Source organism: Cenococcum geophilum (assembly GCF_001692895.1).
Source record: "Cenococcum geophilum 1.58 unplaced genomic scaffold K441scaffold_4, whole genome shotgun sequence".
NCBI classification, from domain to species: domain Eukaryota; kingdom Fungi; phylum Ascomycota; class Dothideomycetes; order Gloniales; family Gloniaceae; genus Cenococcum; species Cenococcum geophilum.
This window is the reverse complement of record NW_027137562.1, coordinates 3,611,095-3,627,917: the sequence shown is the minus strand read 5'-3', so window position 1 is coordinate 3,627,917 and position 16,823 is coordinate 3,611,095. Positions and strand designations below refer to the sequence as shown.

The 16,823-nt window shown below is 34.1% G+C and overlaps 1 protein-coding gene across 1 annotated transcript; it reads left to right on the top strand.

Moving 5' to 3' along the window:
- Nucleotides 1-7,333: 7,333 nt before the first annotated feature.
- On the top strand, nucleotides 7,334-7,504 carry K441DRAFT_538186 (uncharacterized protein; the record flags this gene model as incomplete). The annotated part of the gene is made up of 1 exon (XM_067642516.1): nucleotides 7,334-7,504. A coding segment is annotated over one exon (171 nt), but the record flags the coding sequence as incomplete, so codon positions are not given.
- Between the last annotated feature and the right edge of the window lie 9,319 nt (nucleotides 7,505-16,823).

Here is a 16,823-nt window from a genome sequence, read left to right as displayed (position 1 = left end):
TTTCTTATATAGTTTCTTATTTAGCTTTAGGTTTAGTATTAGGTACGGAATTAGTATTAGATTTAGGTTTGGGTTCTTTAAGTATATTCTTTATAGTAGAGTACTAGTCCTTTTAGTATTTTCGTATAGTAAGCTTAAGCTTTTACTTAGCGCGGGGTAATATAGTACTTAGGGTCTACTTATAGGGATCAGTAGAATTTTTATATTCTTAGTAAATATCGGTAAAAGTCTTATATTAGTGGAATTCGGTAGAATTCTTAGGCTAGTAAAATTAGGTAGACTTCTTAAATATAAAGTAGATATTAGTAAAAATTTTAGACTGGTAAATCTTAGTAGATTTTTAAATTTTAGTTCTAGGTTTAAGTAGTAAGTTCTAAGGCACTTCTACTTATAATAGGAGGTGGTAAATAGAAGCTTAAGGTTGTTTTAATTAATAGTTACCTTATATAGCTTTATCTAGGGTTGTTTAAGAATTATTAGGTAACCTAAGGTAGTAATAAAAAGCCTAATTGGTTCTTTATAGTTTAAATATTAGAGCCTTAAGTATACTATATAGGTAATTCAGCTTAAGACTATACGTTTATCATTAAATCCAAATATATTAATATGCTAGTTAAGGGGGGTTAGGGTAAAACCATTATCTTTTATAAAGATTTAATTAATAAATCCTATACTATTAGCTCCTGTATTAATTACTGAGCTATAGAAGTAGACAGTCTTGCTAAAGTGCTATCTTAAGCAGCGTATATATAGCCTACTAAGTCTAACAGAACAGGCCCTTGGCTAACTTATTAAGGGGTATAAAATGGCGATATTAAGCGCTGTATTACTTATAAGCGAGAATAAGAAGCTTTAATTTGAAAATTAGCGCTAGAAAAGGAAGAAAGTAAAGAAGCGCACGTATATAGCTAAAGGGGGTGTTCTATTAGGGGTAGAGGGGGCCTTTCGTGCACAAGCTGCATAGAAGGAGGCAGTAGCGGTAATAGTAGAGGAAGTAGTTAAGCCACCTTAACAAGTACTACGTAAGTGCAGTATATGCACTTTAATAGAATATATAGCGCGTATATGCCCTAGACGGCAAGCAACTAGCTAGCAGATAGCTATATAAATATAATTGTTTATAGTTAAGTAATTCGTAATATTTGCCCTTAGTGGTTTAGTAGGGTAGCTATATACCCGTAATAACTATATGCCTATAGGGTATATTATAATAAGATTAAGATATTACGTAAGGAAAGAAGGCAGGGAAAATAAGAAGAAAGGGTATATATTATGGACTTAGTTGCTTAGTTAATATATATGTAAAGCAGAATAGGATTTAAGTAGTAGTCCTAGCAGAACTTAATAGAATTTAGTAGAACTTAGTAGAATTTAGTGGAATATAGTAAAATATAGCAGATTGCCGTTAGATTGCCACAAATTGCTATTAAATTGCCGTTTTATAGTCGGTTTTTAGTTACTAAGTTAGTAGAAATAGGTAAATGTATATAAGGTATCACGGGGGTATCCTATAACAATTAGCTACTATATTAGCCGCCAATTAAGCTTCTTTAGTATGCTTTTTATAAGCTATATTAGCGGCAGTAAGGAAGTCTTTTTATGCCTTTTTAGCTACCTTTTCTACTTCTTTTACCTCTTTATAGTAAACCTTAGCTAGCTTCCTAATATTAGTAACCCTTTTTTAAGCGACCTTTCTAGTCTTAACTTACTCCTTAGTAAGCTGTACTACTATTTAATAATCCTTTTAAGCTATTTCTTAGTAAGCTAAGCTTACTCTTTAGCCTTTTAAGTGGCCTTTTTAGTAGCGATAAGCTTCTAAAGTAAGAATTAATTTGGTAAAGAGTACGTTTTATTTACATTTCTTCTTAGCCTTCCTCTTCTTAATATATTACGTAGAAAATTATTATAAAGCTATAAAGTTGGGTAAGGTTAAAAATCTTAATTTTCTATACAAATTCGCTTAAAACTTAAGTGTCCAAACTTTAGAGTATATTTATCTTTATAAAATAAATTTATTATTAAAATCTAAATAGACAATTTTATTTAAGAAGTAAATTTTATTTAAGAAGTAAATTTTTATAATCATTAAATTTTATAGCTTAAACTTTTAATAATTTTTATTATAAAGATGAGCTATAAAGAAGCTAAGTTTTAGTGGGAAATTGCTTTTAACTAGAGACTTTTTTTATTTTTATTTTTATTTTTATCCGTTGTATTATACTACGTACAATACTACGCATGCAGCCTCTGGGCTATGGCGCTATAGTTCTATATATATAAATCCTTTCTAGGCAGCTTAATATATACTAGTAGCTATGTCCTAGTAGTTTATAAACCCCTAAATTAGGAGTTTATAGTTTCCCAGTAAAAATACTAAGATACTACAACTACTAGGGAATGAGAAAATGGTAAGAAAAACTATAAGAAATCCTAACCCCTGTTCCTGTCCTTTTACAATTTATTTCTATCCTTTTGCTCTCTACTATCTTTTAACCTAAAAGCCTAGTAGGAGTTACCTCCTTCTAGACTCCTATTAATTTTATTCTTCCATAGAGTCTTCTACGCTAGTACTATATACTAGTTTAGCTGCTCTAAGATTCTCGCAGTCTCTACTATTAGCAAAGTGTTTTTCTTTACAATTAATATAAAGAGGGGTGGTATGCTTACAAGGCCTGCCGCTTATTAAGCAGGTAGGACAGCAGTGGTCTTTAGATAGATATGTAGCCGCACAATATCTACAGGCCCTAGTAGAGCATCTATCTCCTATATAGCCAAATTTTGGCAGCTATTACACTGCGTAGTAGGAGAGACTTTAAGGTATTTTACTACCTTAGTAGCTGTACCTGCAATTAATATCTCTTTTTGCTTAAGAATTTCTTGTCTTTTTTCTTCGTTCTCTATAGTAAAAACTATAGAGCCAAATCTGGTCTGTAGATCGTGTCTTTTTATACTAAATAAGATCCATCTAGGTAGTCCTTGTATCCTTATAGGATTAAAAGTCTCAATTTCTTCTTTTAGAAGCTTAGAGCCTCCTTCTCCTAAGAAAGGTAGGGTAGGAACCCTATGGGCTATAATTTAAACCCATAGTTCTAGTTTTTNTNCTCTTTAAAAGGTAAAGCAGTTATNCCAGATTTCCTTATATTTAACTAGGAAATCTGCATTATACTCTTCCGTAGTCGTAAGGAGAATATTTTGTTTTCCTTTAGTTCTAGCTATAGATGCTAAAACCGGTTTTTCTACTTACAGTTTTAATGCAAATAGTTAATTGACTTTGTTTCGTATAGTGAAGGTATCTAGAGGTTAGTCCTTTTAGTCTATAATTAGGACTAGCTTTCTTTCTTATAGCTGCTTTTTCTTACTTCTAGTAGAAGTAAAAGGAGTAGGAAATGGTAGTAACAAGGAGGGTAGAGAGGACGAAGTAGGGAGGTCCTTTTTTAGCCTCTCTGCGTAGGTTTCTTTAGTAGGGGCTACCTCCTTACGGAGAGCTCTTACTTCTTCAACTAGTCCTTTTAGGACATCTTTTGTCTTTTCTTTTCCTTTTATAAAGGGATTTTCTCCTGCTAGAATACTATGTGTATAGTCCTCTAGCTGTTTAACTTGTTCCTTTTTATCTTCTTCTTTTCTTTTTCTAGCCCTTTATAGGCCTAGATTAGGCTATCTAGAGCTTTTTATAGGTGTTGTTCTGGAGAAAGGGGAGAGAAAGATATACTAGGTATACCAGCCGTAAAAGTCATTAGTTTAGTTGTCTTTTTTGCAGGTTTTTGGTTTTCTTTTTCAGTAGAAGACTAAGAATGTCCTCTTTTTTCTCCTGTCCCAAATAGGCCAGGAGAAGGAGAAGGGCCAGAAAAGGTAAATGTAGACTCATTATCACTTATTTCTATAGGAGGTTTCTTTTTAAGCCTACCGGACCTTGGCATTATGTCTCTTATAGGGGGGTTTTCCTAGTTTTTACTATCCTTATGCCCTTTCTCCTTACTAATCCTACTAGAAGATTTCTGGAGAGATTAGGCTAAGAGGTAGTAGGGAAACTAGCCCCTATTTTATAGTTTTGGTATTAGTAGTATTGGTAGTAGTGGTAGTAGTTTTAGTGTTTCTGTCCGTGCCTCGCTTATAAGCTAGGGCCACCCTTAGAGAAATTTTTCTGTTGGGAGAAAGGGGGTAAAACGACAAATAAATCCACCTCTAGCTCGCTAGGCAGTAGGAATTAGGTCTTAAAAGTTAGAAAATCGATATTTTTTAATGGTAAGATGGATATACGTAAGTTTTGGAGTGTGGCGCTACCTTTTGGTAAGGTTGCATGTGTGGTGAAGGTTTATAATGCAGACTATAACTAGAGACTTATAACCCATAACTATACATTAAGATTTTTTTTAGGCACGTTATTGCAGCTAAAAATTGGGGTCTACTTAACTCGCTTAAGTCGCAATTTTAGCAATTTGCTAAACCCTAATTTTTCTATAACAAAAATACTATAAAACTGCATAAAGCTCTGCATAAGGCTCTATATAAGGCTTTACACAAAGCTTTATATATAGGGGCTCTACACGAGGCTCTACACAAAGCTCTACTTTATGTCCCCGCTATATTCCCAATAGCCTCTATACGTGCCTCTGCTAAGTATACCCCCTATATACACCTAGGTACGGTTTCTCTATAAGCGTTTAAAGACTTCTTTTCCCGTTTTAATGGGTAAGCGTTGCCGCCTTAAGCTCGCGCGAGCTAAGGTAAGTGTTAGGTAAGCAAGGGTAAGGGTAATTAAAACAGGGTAATCCCTTACCCCGCTTAGCGCCGTGTCTCTTTAGGGCTTAAAAAGGCTCTTTTAACCCAGCTTTGTGACGTAACGTACTTTTCCCTTTTTGTCTCAAGCTGCTAGGCTATAACTTTATCCATTTTCCCTTACTAAACTTAACTCTAAGCCTCTATATAAAGCCAAATTCTACCCCTATAAGGTTTATTAACCCTATATTTTCTACCGTTCTTTTAAACCCTAGGGCTAATTAAAAAGTTTATAGATTATTATTTTACGGCTTAGGAGCGAGGCCATAATATTAACTTAGAATTTACTCTACCTGCCTAAGTAACTAATATAAAGGCAACCCATCCACTCTATTAAAGAGCTATTAAATACCTAAATAAGCGGATATAATGATGATTTTAGCTTATAAACCCTACCACGCCTAGTAAAAAACTATACTCTAGGCCTAAGAGAAGAAATAATAGCTAGTAATACACACAAAGATTCTAATCTACTGGCTTAATAAGATATGGCTAAAACTATCTTATACACTATCCTCTTAAGCTTTCTTTAAAGACATTGGATTAGGAAGACTAGTGGAAGTTAAGGCAGCACCCTAGGTCTTAATTGCGAAGTAATAAATAGGACCTAATTAGCTTATATAATGTCCTACATTCTATTTAAAACGATAGAGCCCTTAGCTTATTTAAGTTAAAAGGTCTAACTATAGAGTAAACCTACTTAGATTACTTGCCTGCTTTAGGGACCTAATAAAACTAGGACTGTGCTAGAGTAGTTAAAATAGAGCTAGGCTAAGTAATACTAATCCTCTCTATAGCTTAGGCCGGACGGTAAAAGCAACTAAGCTTACCTATATAGAAATTTATATATAGTCAAAGGGTTGCTTAAACCCCTAGTAATATATATAACTTTAACAATTAAAACAGACCTTAGTTGCCTAGTGGATCCTATTTAGCTTACCCGCCTATATATCTCTAGGACGTCTATATATAGACATACCTAATAGGGATTACCCCGCTTTACCTACTAATTAACTACCCCTTAAAAGGGTGGCGAGAATATAGCCAGTAGCGGATATAGGGCTTTACTGCGTTACACGAGTTTAGTTAAGCGGCTTACAGCTATACTAATGCGGTTTTAGCAAAAGCTCTAGAAGAGAGGAAGGGAGTATAGTTTTCGGATAAGGATGCTAAGGAGAGTTATCTAGGTATGACTTAGCTAAAGAAAAGGGGTAGTACTAAGGCAGCCTTAATATTCTGCTGTTTATTAGGTAGGCGGACTTAGTAAATAAGAATCCCGCTTATCCCTTTGCTAAAATATTATATAAATTAGCTTAATAAACTAGAGATTACCTAACATTAAAGTAAAAGAGAACTTAAGATCTAGAAATAGAACTTAAATAAGGGGGAATATAGCGGAATAGTATCTTATATGCGCAATTTTAAAGTAAATAGTATTAATAAATAGTTTAGGCTTGGCGGCTCCCAAAACTAGTCCCATTAGGGTGCTAGAAATGCACCCTATACAAAATGTAATATAAATAAAATACGCTTAAATAGCAACAGTTCTGCCTCTATATTTGCTATAAGTAATTTAAATAGCCTTCTATTTTCTACGCATTATATATTTACTTGCCGCTTTAGGGCCCAGGCCCATATAGAGGAGGAAGGGAGACGCGCAAGAGGTTAGCAAAGACAACAGCAAGACAGAGAAAGGAGCTAAAGTAGAACACGCAAGAACGCCGGGAAACTATCTACCGCAATGCAATACTGGTTGGACTAACGCTGAAGAGGCGAATGGGAGTTGAAGGTATAGAGGCTGACTTATACAAGACGAACCTAAGCTATAGTATGGTTAACGCTATAGGGGGTAAATACCTAAGGGCTCCAAGAAGGCCTAATAAAGGTAGAAAATATAATAGTAACACTCTTAAGAACAGGAATAATAGGACTAAAAGATTAGCTTTACTGGGTGGGTATTTTAGTAGGTAGCCTAAGATACGAATATGGCTAGCTAAGACAAACACCAAAATACGTAATACTGCTATGCCCCCTACGCACCAATTAAGAAATAATACTCTTAGTAGCTAGTATAGAGAACTATAATACACTGCTCTTAATATAAAAAGGCCTTAAGGCGGTTACCTAGTGGCTTATTAGTTAAAATATGCTAAATTAGTTCCGGGTTGCAAGGGAAATAGTAATAAAAGGTAAGGGGGCGAGCAGCAGGTGCCCCCTAGTAACTCTACAGTAGTAGAGTAAAATTTTGTGATACTAGCGCGTCCGTAGGCCTGTTACGGCAGCAGTGGTTCCTAAGGAGGTTAAACAGTAAGGTAGTAAAGCACTATAGGCAACTTGTAGGCGAGTCCCAAAAGGCGGGGAGATGGATTATAGGGTTTTCTCATTTTTCTTAAATAGAGTTTTCTCCCTATATGTAAATAAGGAGTAGTCCGCGTGGGCCTAATAGGGATCCAAATCGGACGTTAAGCAATAAATTATTATTATATATTTACTTCTCTACCTCCTCCTAACAGCCCTTCTATGCGGCTAAGGTTTTACCTATACTTAAAATAAATAGCTTATAGTTATTAAAAACAGGATCTTTATAGGGACTAATAGTTACCCTTATAGATATATCTTTTACACTTTTCCCAGTTTTAATAACAATATAATAACTTATCTCTTACCACTATTAGCCTTAAATAGGATTAGAGTAAATAGTTTAGATCTTTTATATGCTTTAATATAGAGAACCACTAACTAAACGGCGAATTTTTTATAACTTTAGGCTATACTAGGGGCTTGCGTCGCCATAAAATATCTTAAAAATGGCTATATTACACTGCCGTAAAACTAGCTAGGTAAGCTAAGAGCGGCTAGTATAGTCTTTATTTTCGGAACTACCTAGCTAAGTAATTATAAAATATTAACGGACGTTTTATAGTAGATAGTAGACGGCACTAGCGGTAACTAGAGAGGGAGACTCTTAACTACTTAGAACTTTAATAATAACAGATACTATTAAATTAATAGTGGTACTATCTCTATTATATGCTTAAAAGAGTTTCCTAACCCCATTCCTGGCTAGCCCGAGTCTACTAATAAATAGTAGTATAAGACTGACCTTATTATCCCTACGGATTTAAAGACAGATTCTATGTATATATTATACTAGGTATAATAGTGGCTAATAGAGCTAGGCGTTCCGGGGCTGCCTAATAGGAAAGATAAATATTACACGACCTACTCTAACATTAATATTGTTGCCGGCCCCGTCCAGGGGGGCTATTAAACCCCCTCCCTTAGCAGGACCTATAAACTGCCGCTATTCCTAACTTTAAATCCCGCACTATATACACTACTAATCCTCTTTTAACTAGTGGCATTACCTTTTTCCTATCTTAGCCGACGGCTTCTAAATAATCTTAAGGGCGGTAATAGGTAACTATATACGCTAAAGCAGTATAAGTAATAGATAGTAATAATAGTTTCCGTAATTTAGGAGGCATTTTCCTTAGCGTGATATAACCTCCTTATATATAGCTTATGCCTATATATAACCACTAAATATATTACTCTACTTTAGGATTTAGTTTATAGTTTGAGAAACCGGTAGCATATATATTATTAAAAAATTACTTACTAACTTATGCCTAAAAGTAAGATTTGGGCGTTTGCATCTAATAGTAACTTATCCTATTCCTAAAACCCATTCTTTAAAAGTATGTATAGTTGTATTATTAAAGGCTAAGGATAAAATAGTGTCCTAATAATAAACTCCTAGTAATCTTAAACGATTTCCTCCGCATATTTAATACTTTCCCTAGCTATACCGAATTCTAAAGTAGAAAAAGGGCACTAGCTAAATCTTATAGCTCCTCTACCCCTAATTTCATTGGTTATTATCTATTAGCATTTCCACCTTAAGAGCTTATAGGATCTCCTTTACGGTATAATACCTATTTGTCTTCTATGCCTTTACCTTTAGAAATACTACAGAAACTTAAATAAATAGATAGCGCCGTTATAGTAGGGTGGAACTTAAGCCTAGGCTATTATTAGAAGTAGTAATAGGTCCTATATTAGACCTTTTTTTTTTTTTAGCAATCTACCTACTATAATACCTGCCTAAATGGGTAAGGTACTTAATCTTACCCTTGCTATAAAAATATAAAGTTCTCTTTTATAGGCTATAGCTTCGTTCTACGTTTTAAATACTACATAAGGGAAGAAAAAGGCATAGCTTCGCGTCTACTAGGGGGGCTTTATTAAGTAGTTTGATTTTCTTAAAAAAACGGTTTATTTCCCGTAATAAAGCTAAGCGGTAGCCCTTAGCGGCGAGGTGTAAAAATTATCCCTTCTACTAGCTAGTAGGGTGGAGTATATATATTATAAGACTAGATTAGGCCGGCCTAGAATTGTTAGTATAATAGTAGGGGTGAATTTATATATAGGCAGCCTCTAAAGAGCATTAAAGCAATAAATCTAACGAGAGAGAAGCCCCGGCCTACTTTACTCCCTCCCCCCTTTATAAAGAGGCGTAATTTCTAGGTAGTTAATGTTTGGTAATTTGCCGAAGATGGGATCGGGGGTATTATATAAGGCGTTGTTATATAAACATAGCTATAAAGACATTTAACCCAGTTATAGTACTCTTCCGGCTAAGTGAGTGGCTAAACCCGTAGCGGTAGTCTCTAAGTTATAGCCATAACTATGTTATATTAGTGCTAATACGCTACCCTATAGAGATTAGTTACTAAATGCTAAGACTACTAAAGAAAACGCACCTTCCTAAATAGAACCACCCTCCTAAACAGAACTACTATAATCCTTAGCTTTAAACATTGGCGACAATATAAGCCTATTTTTTACCCCTCTCTCTACTAACTAATATGGCCTGTAATCGCCAATAGATAACTAAAAAATATAGGCGGCAGAAACTGGTGGTAAAGAGTAAGATTGCGCCCTTTTTATTATAATCTACTACGCTAATAATTAATAGGGAAAAGTCCTTAAGGTATTAAGAAAGGAGGAACGTAAATACCTCTTTATAAAAGCGTATACTTAAAAAGCATAGCAACTCTTAAGGAATTATATAATTGCAGCTTAGCGATCCCTATAAATAGCAAAACCCAAAGTAAAGTATGCTACTGCTATTCCGTTAGAATCCCTCTTACTATACTATAAAACCTATCTATATCTAGCTATACTAAGACCTATTAGCACCTCTATAAATAAAAAGGAAGCGATTATATAAGCCTAAAGATTTACTTCTAGCGGAATACCTTTAAAAGCAACTATAATAATCCTTTATATACCCCCTTTTAAAGTATATACTTAGTAAAGAGGTAACTACTAGGTATAGCCTAACCCAATCTAACTTAGAAAAGTTTAATAAATTATCTGCTTAGCTAGCGCAAGAAAAGATAGACGCTGGATTAGTTACTTCTTTAAGGGGGAGAGGCAGTAGAAGGCCGTTATAAAGTTAGTCGCGCTATTTAAGAAGGAGCGCTACCGCTGAGTTTAATCTAGAGATATTAATATAAAGGTCTTAGAAAACGTCTTATACCGCTATTAATTATTGCTTTATTAAATTAGAGAGCGTAAGAATATATATTAAAGCTAAATTACCGCTAAAAGAAGTTTAAAAATCTATTAAGGCTGTTATTTAGAGTGAAATCTCTCTAGTAAGAAAGGAAGAGCTAAATAAGCTTACTAAAGATTTCTGTCGTAACTTCTTAACGATTCTACGTAGGGTGGCTAGGGAAGATAACTGCGTGGAAGTTCTCTATAAGACACTTTTCTATATATTTCTTGGGGATAAGTTTATATACTTAAGAAAAGTAGGTATAGTACTCTATTTCTCCGTATTTCTCTTAATAAAACTGCTATACCTTTAACTAAAATGCTAACTTATAATATATATCTAATTATTAAACTAGCGACTAGTTTTTAAGCCTTATACCTATTCCTCCTAGGACTTTAGTTTTTTAGATAAGACTGGCAATAATCCTAACAATAATGTACTCCTGGGGGAAGCGACTAAAGAAGTCCCTAACGAAACCGTCTTTTAGGTTATTCTAAGAAAACAAGCGTAGGCAGCCACTAAGTACCTTTCCCTATAATAATCCTCTAAATCTATTATTATAGGTAAATTAAATATCGCGGATAAAGTAAGTCTCTTATAGTAGCTTTTTATAACCTTTTAAATTAAGGATAGCGGTTATTAGAGCTAGGCTAAATGCTAATTATTATAAGGTACTAGCAGTAAATAAAGCTATACTACTACCTTTACTACCTACCCAGTCCTAAACGGAAATAGATAACTCTTCTATTAAGACGCCTCGTCTAGATATTACTATCGATATCTTTTAAGATATATTAGTATAAGAATTACATTGTATATAGGGTCTTGACTATATCTAGGTAAAGTATTTTCTAAAAGATCTCTAGTAGAAGACTATGCGTTAAGATAGTGGGAGATAAAGAGAACCTATACTTTGCAGCAAGCTAACTTAAAAAGCGCTCTAAATTCGCTTCCCTTTTTTAGTTATAGAGGGCAAATTATATACAACTAGCAAGTATATCTTTAATGTAAAGAATTAAACCATAGCCTTAGGGGTATGCGTACTTAAAATTTAATACAATCTTAACTATCTAGCCTAATAAGCCTCTTTTTTTAAAGACGCCCTATTATAAAGTCCTTACTTACTAGCAAAAATCCCTTTAGTTTTCTCTATTTGTACCTAAGGGCCCTTTTATAAGCTCTAGGCTTATTATACTATTATAAAACGGAATATCCGCGAATTTTATATAGCACTAATTAAGACCTATTATACGCCTATACTAGATAATGTTATAATATAAGGGGCTAGGGAATTTCTAAAAGGCGTAGTGGAGCGGCTAGGGATAATAGCTAGATAGGCTAGAAGTAGAGGAGCTTAGTTACTTTCCTTAAGCAGAACTATAATAGAAGGATTTATAATAAATATTATTAGTCTAGTAAATTAATCCAGTAGAATGCTAAAACGTACCTTAGCTATTTTTTTTTAAAAAAAAAAAACTTATATTATTTTAACTATTATATCTGTTTTTAAACTACTTCTTACTTTATATAAAATATATAAGCGTAAAAAACAAAATTAAGACCATGTATTAGGAAATAGAGGTTCCTTTATAAGTAAGGCGCGCTTACTTTTTTACCCTAGTTTGGCTAAGACCTAACCTTAACCTTAACTATAAATGTCAGATAACTCATATAGAGCTATTTATTGATGAAATGGGTTGATTAATTAATGATGTTGATTGTGTCTCGATCGTTTCTTAACCTAGGGCCCCTGGGCTTAGACGAAGATATTTATAATATACGTGACCCGTGCACGTGACCAGTGCACGTCCTACGCCACTAAGAATACAGATTATCTAATATACCCCCTTAGCTTTGACCTGGTTAAGGACGAAGCTAGCTACCTTCTTATGTCCGTTAATGCGTTAATTAAACTATAATCTTATCTTAATCCTTCCGTCTCGCTCTAATATTCTCCCTTAGGTCCTCTAGTTGCTTTTCCTTATTTAGCCACTTCTTAATATCCACTATCCTAATTATATTAACGAAGCTTTAAAACCTCTACTTAGGCAGGGCCTTTATAAGTCCATTGGCGATTATCTCCTTTATTACTATCTATCAAAATTATACTTATCTCTTTACGTATTCCTGACGTAGCTAGTATTAATAGATGTTAACGTGTTAAAGCTTTATAATTAGCTTTGCCGTGTCTTCTATAATTAGTTGGAGCATTTAGGTATTATCGCAGTTAATAATTAAGGGCTCGTTTAGTTGTAACGTTATTACTTTAAATAGCCTACTAATAAAGATAGCTTTTTTTACTGTCTATAATAGGGCTAATAACTCGGCTTTTGTGCTCGACGTCGTAACAGTACCCTACTTATTTACTCTCTAGGCGATTGGTCTCTTAAATAGCTTTATAGTATATCCTTATAAGCTCTTTCTATTGACGGAGTTGTCCGTAAATAATGTGTCACTAGCACAGATAAATAATTACGCTTTACTTTTACCGTCTCCTCCGTTATCTTATCCTTTGTCGCGTATTCCTTTATCTCTTCCTCTACCGTTTATTCCTTCCTTATCTCCTCTATAGTAGATTACTCTACTCCTCGTGCTATATAGGTACTAGATAACTCTATCTGCCGCTTAATAGTGCTCTTAGCTTGGGTCCTAATTAAACCTTACCAGCTATAATACTGCAAAGGCAATATCTGGACGCGTTATAGTGGCTATATAGAGTACTAAACCTAGTTTTCTCTAATATAGCATCGTAGAAGCTAGTAGAGATATAGGACGGACTAATAGGTCTATATTAGGGGACGGATTATACGGTAATTAGTAGGGAGGAGTTCCGATTCTGCTATAGGAGTGTCTAGAAGACGCCCTCTAAGGTCTATCTTATACTAATTAGCTATCTTCTTAATATAGGCTTCCTGGGATAGCTATAGAAGCCTTTAGCTACAATTACGTAGCATATAGATTCCTAGGAACTATTTTAGCTCGCCAAAGGTACTTATCTAGTATTCCTTGCTTAGCTCCTTAATTACTTCTTAAGCTTTCTTCTTATCTATCTTTCGGTAGCAGAAGACAATATCGTTAATGTAGAAGAAGACGACTATTCTACCTTTTAGCATAATATATAGCTCCTGGGGTACTTCTTTAAAACCTAATTCGTTTAATAAGCTTATGAGATTCTTCTGCTATAATAGTGGTGATCGTTATAGTCCGTATAGGGCTTTTCTTAAGCGTAGTACTTTATCTGTCTTTCCTTTATTAAACCCTAGCGGTAGCTTTATATAGATAACCTTATTAAGATTATAATGGACAAACGCATTAACTATATCTATCTATATCGTCTCTAGGTTGAATTTTATAGTAATCGCTATAAGGGTTTAGAAGGTCGTACTAGCTAATATAGTAGCTCTTATAGGTAGGTCTCCTAGGGCCTATTGATTTCTATAGACTACTAAGCGTACCTTATATTTCTAGAGAAATCCGTGCTTGTCCGTCTTATAGACGAACACTTATATTAAGCTAAGGACCTATTATCCCTTTGCGTGCTTTTTATCTGTTTCTTAAAACAACCTTATTTTATAATGAGATTGGAGATGGGCTCGTTAAGCCTCTTAGAACTAATCTTAAAGAGGATACGTATTAAGGTCTTAGATTAACTAGGGTGGCGGAGGTAGGTTCTTCTTATATAATCTAATATTATATATTCTGCCTAATTTTAGCTTGCTATTGTTAAGTTAACTATTAAGGTTAAACTTCCTTTCTGCTAAGAAGGCGCCGTAATAGGCTAATGTAATCCTTTTAGTAACAAAGTCTTTAAACCTATTATTGCTGGCTTCCTTAAACAAGTCTTTAACTAAGTTGTTGGACACCCCCTAAGTGTTAAACGCATCTCCTACTTAATAAGTAACGTCTTAATTAGTACCTTGTACATCTAACTTTGTAGGATACTTAACGTAAAAGGTATATAGAGATTCTTCGTCTTCTTTCGTTGGAGATGGCGTACGATATACGTCTTTAAGAGCTCTTATAAGCTTAAGATCTGCTAACTTATTAAAGGCTTAAACTGGCTTATCGACGTCGTCGTCTTCCTCTTAAATTAACGGTTTAAATACTTCTTTATTATCTTCTAGAAGGACCTCATTCTTAGTCTAGGTATTAGGTAGTTAAATCTTCTTAATTAGTATATCTAATTCGGCGTATAGGTCCTTTAAGATATCCGTTTACTTGCCGTTAAAAAACGTCTTCTCGTTAAAGATGACGTCCCTAGTAGAGATAATAATACCTTTATATAGGATCCAGATTCTATAGATATTGGTAGAGTTATAGCCAATAAGGTAGCCGATATGGGCTCGCGGATCTAGCTTGCTTAGCCTTTTCTTCTTTAGCTAGGCGTCTGACGTTATTGTATACGCCCTATAGCTGTAGGCTTTTAGGTGCGCTAGTTGCGGCTTTCTTAACCTATTGGCTAGGAAGGTATAGAACTTCCTATATAGCGATTTTTAACTATTGCTTTTTAGTGGCGTTTAATCTTAAAGGTATACTATATAGTTAACTATCTCGTTTTATAGGTCGTGTGGTAAATTAGTAGTAATTCTTATTACTTATAATCTCTTAATAATTATACCCCTTAAGCGTTTGGCGGTACTATTTTAAGCTTAGGTATATAGCGCTAAAGGCTTAAATATAATTCCTTAAGTCCGTAGCTATTTAAGGGTTCTTCTTTTCTCTAGCTCGTTGTCTAATCTAATAGTGTTAATCTTAAGGTTATACCTTAGACGAATCTATTAGGTGAAATCTTTAAGCATTTATAGTATCTCCTTCTCTTTGCTATGCGTTGTTATAAAATACAGGAAGGTTCTTTTTAAGAAGGTGTTATAGATAAATATAACTCGTACAAATCCAGTATATGCTTTCTTAAGGTTAGTCCAGTTAATATAGAGGTTAAGATAAGGTTTATTAATATTTTGTTTTAAGAACCTTCTTAAAACCTAACGCTTAATTTTAGCGAGACTGCAATATTAATATTCCGTTATCTTTGGGCCTTAAAGCTTAACTCCTAGGGCGTTAAGACCTAAATAATAAAGGCTTATAGGTCCTGGATAACCTAGACGTAGATACTATAAATATGCATCTCCTTTTAAATCTAGACGAGCGTCTCTTAATAATACTCTGCGCTTCCGTTAGCGTAGCAGTTAGCTTATATTAAACGCTAATAGACTTTCTAGTTGGACGTATTTGATAGTCTATTATCTATAACGTTCTTCCATTTAATATAGGACTAAGTTATCCTTTTAAACTAGAAGATTATTCTCTCCTTTATTGTTTTAGTAGTACCCTTATTTTTAAAGTAGATAGAATAACACTAGATTCGTATTAAAGTCCTTATAAAAGGCAACGTCCTTAAGATATAGGATTCCCTTACTCTTGTCTAGTTTTGTAACTTAGATAGTGACGTTACTATAGCCTAGTATAGGCACTTTTAAGCTGCCGGCGATGACGTATTTAAGTCTTAAAGCTTTCCTAAAGTTATAGAAACGAGAGAGGTTATTAAAGATATAGAGAGTGGTTCCTAAGTTAAGAATAGTTAATAGCTTTAGTAAATAGATTTAACCTGTATAATATAATTCTAGGAATATCGCATTAGCTTCTCCCTTAATCTTAACTTCCTAACTCTTGTCCTATCGTTGTTAAGCCTTATCTTCCTGTTCTTTAAGTCTAATCTTTATAACTTAGTTAGCGAGATTCTTATTCTTTTCTATCTTCTTTAGCACCCTTTTAATGCAAGTATCTCTAATTATAACTCCTTTGGGTTTCTTGTCTTTAAATAAATACTAATAGTTTTAAAGGGAATATCCTTGTTTCTCGTACGCTAAGCATATAGGTAGTAGCTTCTTGCGGGACGTCTCCTCGTCTATTAGTAACCTAGCTCTCTTTAAGCGTCTAGTATATACTAAGGTTCCTTTCCCTAAACCTTTAGTAGTATTAGAGTAATCTATCGTGGCTTACTCTATAAAGTCTATATTAAAGGTACTCCCTTTTATAGTAGTATTAGCTTTCTTTAAGGGTATTATAAGTCCTTCTTATGGCTCCTTTGCTACTCTATAGTATTTAGAAGATCTCAACTTCTAAGGGTTATTTAACTTAGTAGTATACTTTATATAATAGGTGTCGCTAAAAGGTTAAATAACTTCTATTAATTCTTAAAGCTAGATTCTATTGGATATTTAAGGGATCTTATACTTCTCTCCTAGTACTATTATATATTCCCATTAATCTAACCACTAATTTAATTTTAACAAGTATTTAAACCCCTTAAGGGCTTCCGTATACTAGTGTTATACCTTCTTCCTAATAAACGACAAGGTAGGTTCTGTGTTCTCCTTTAGTTAAGATAGCCATTCTTTAACTATTAAGGAAGGGTTAAGCAGTAGCTTCTTCTAAATTAATACTATAGACGTAATTTGGGTGCAGATCTATTAAAGGTGCT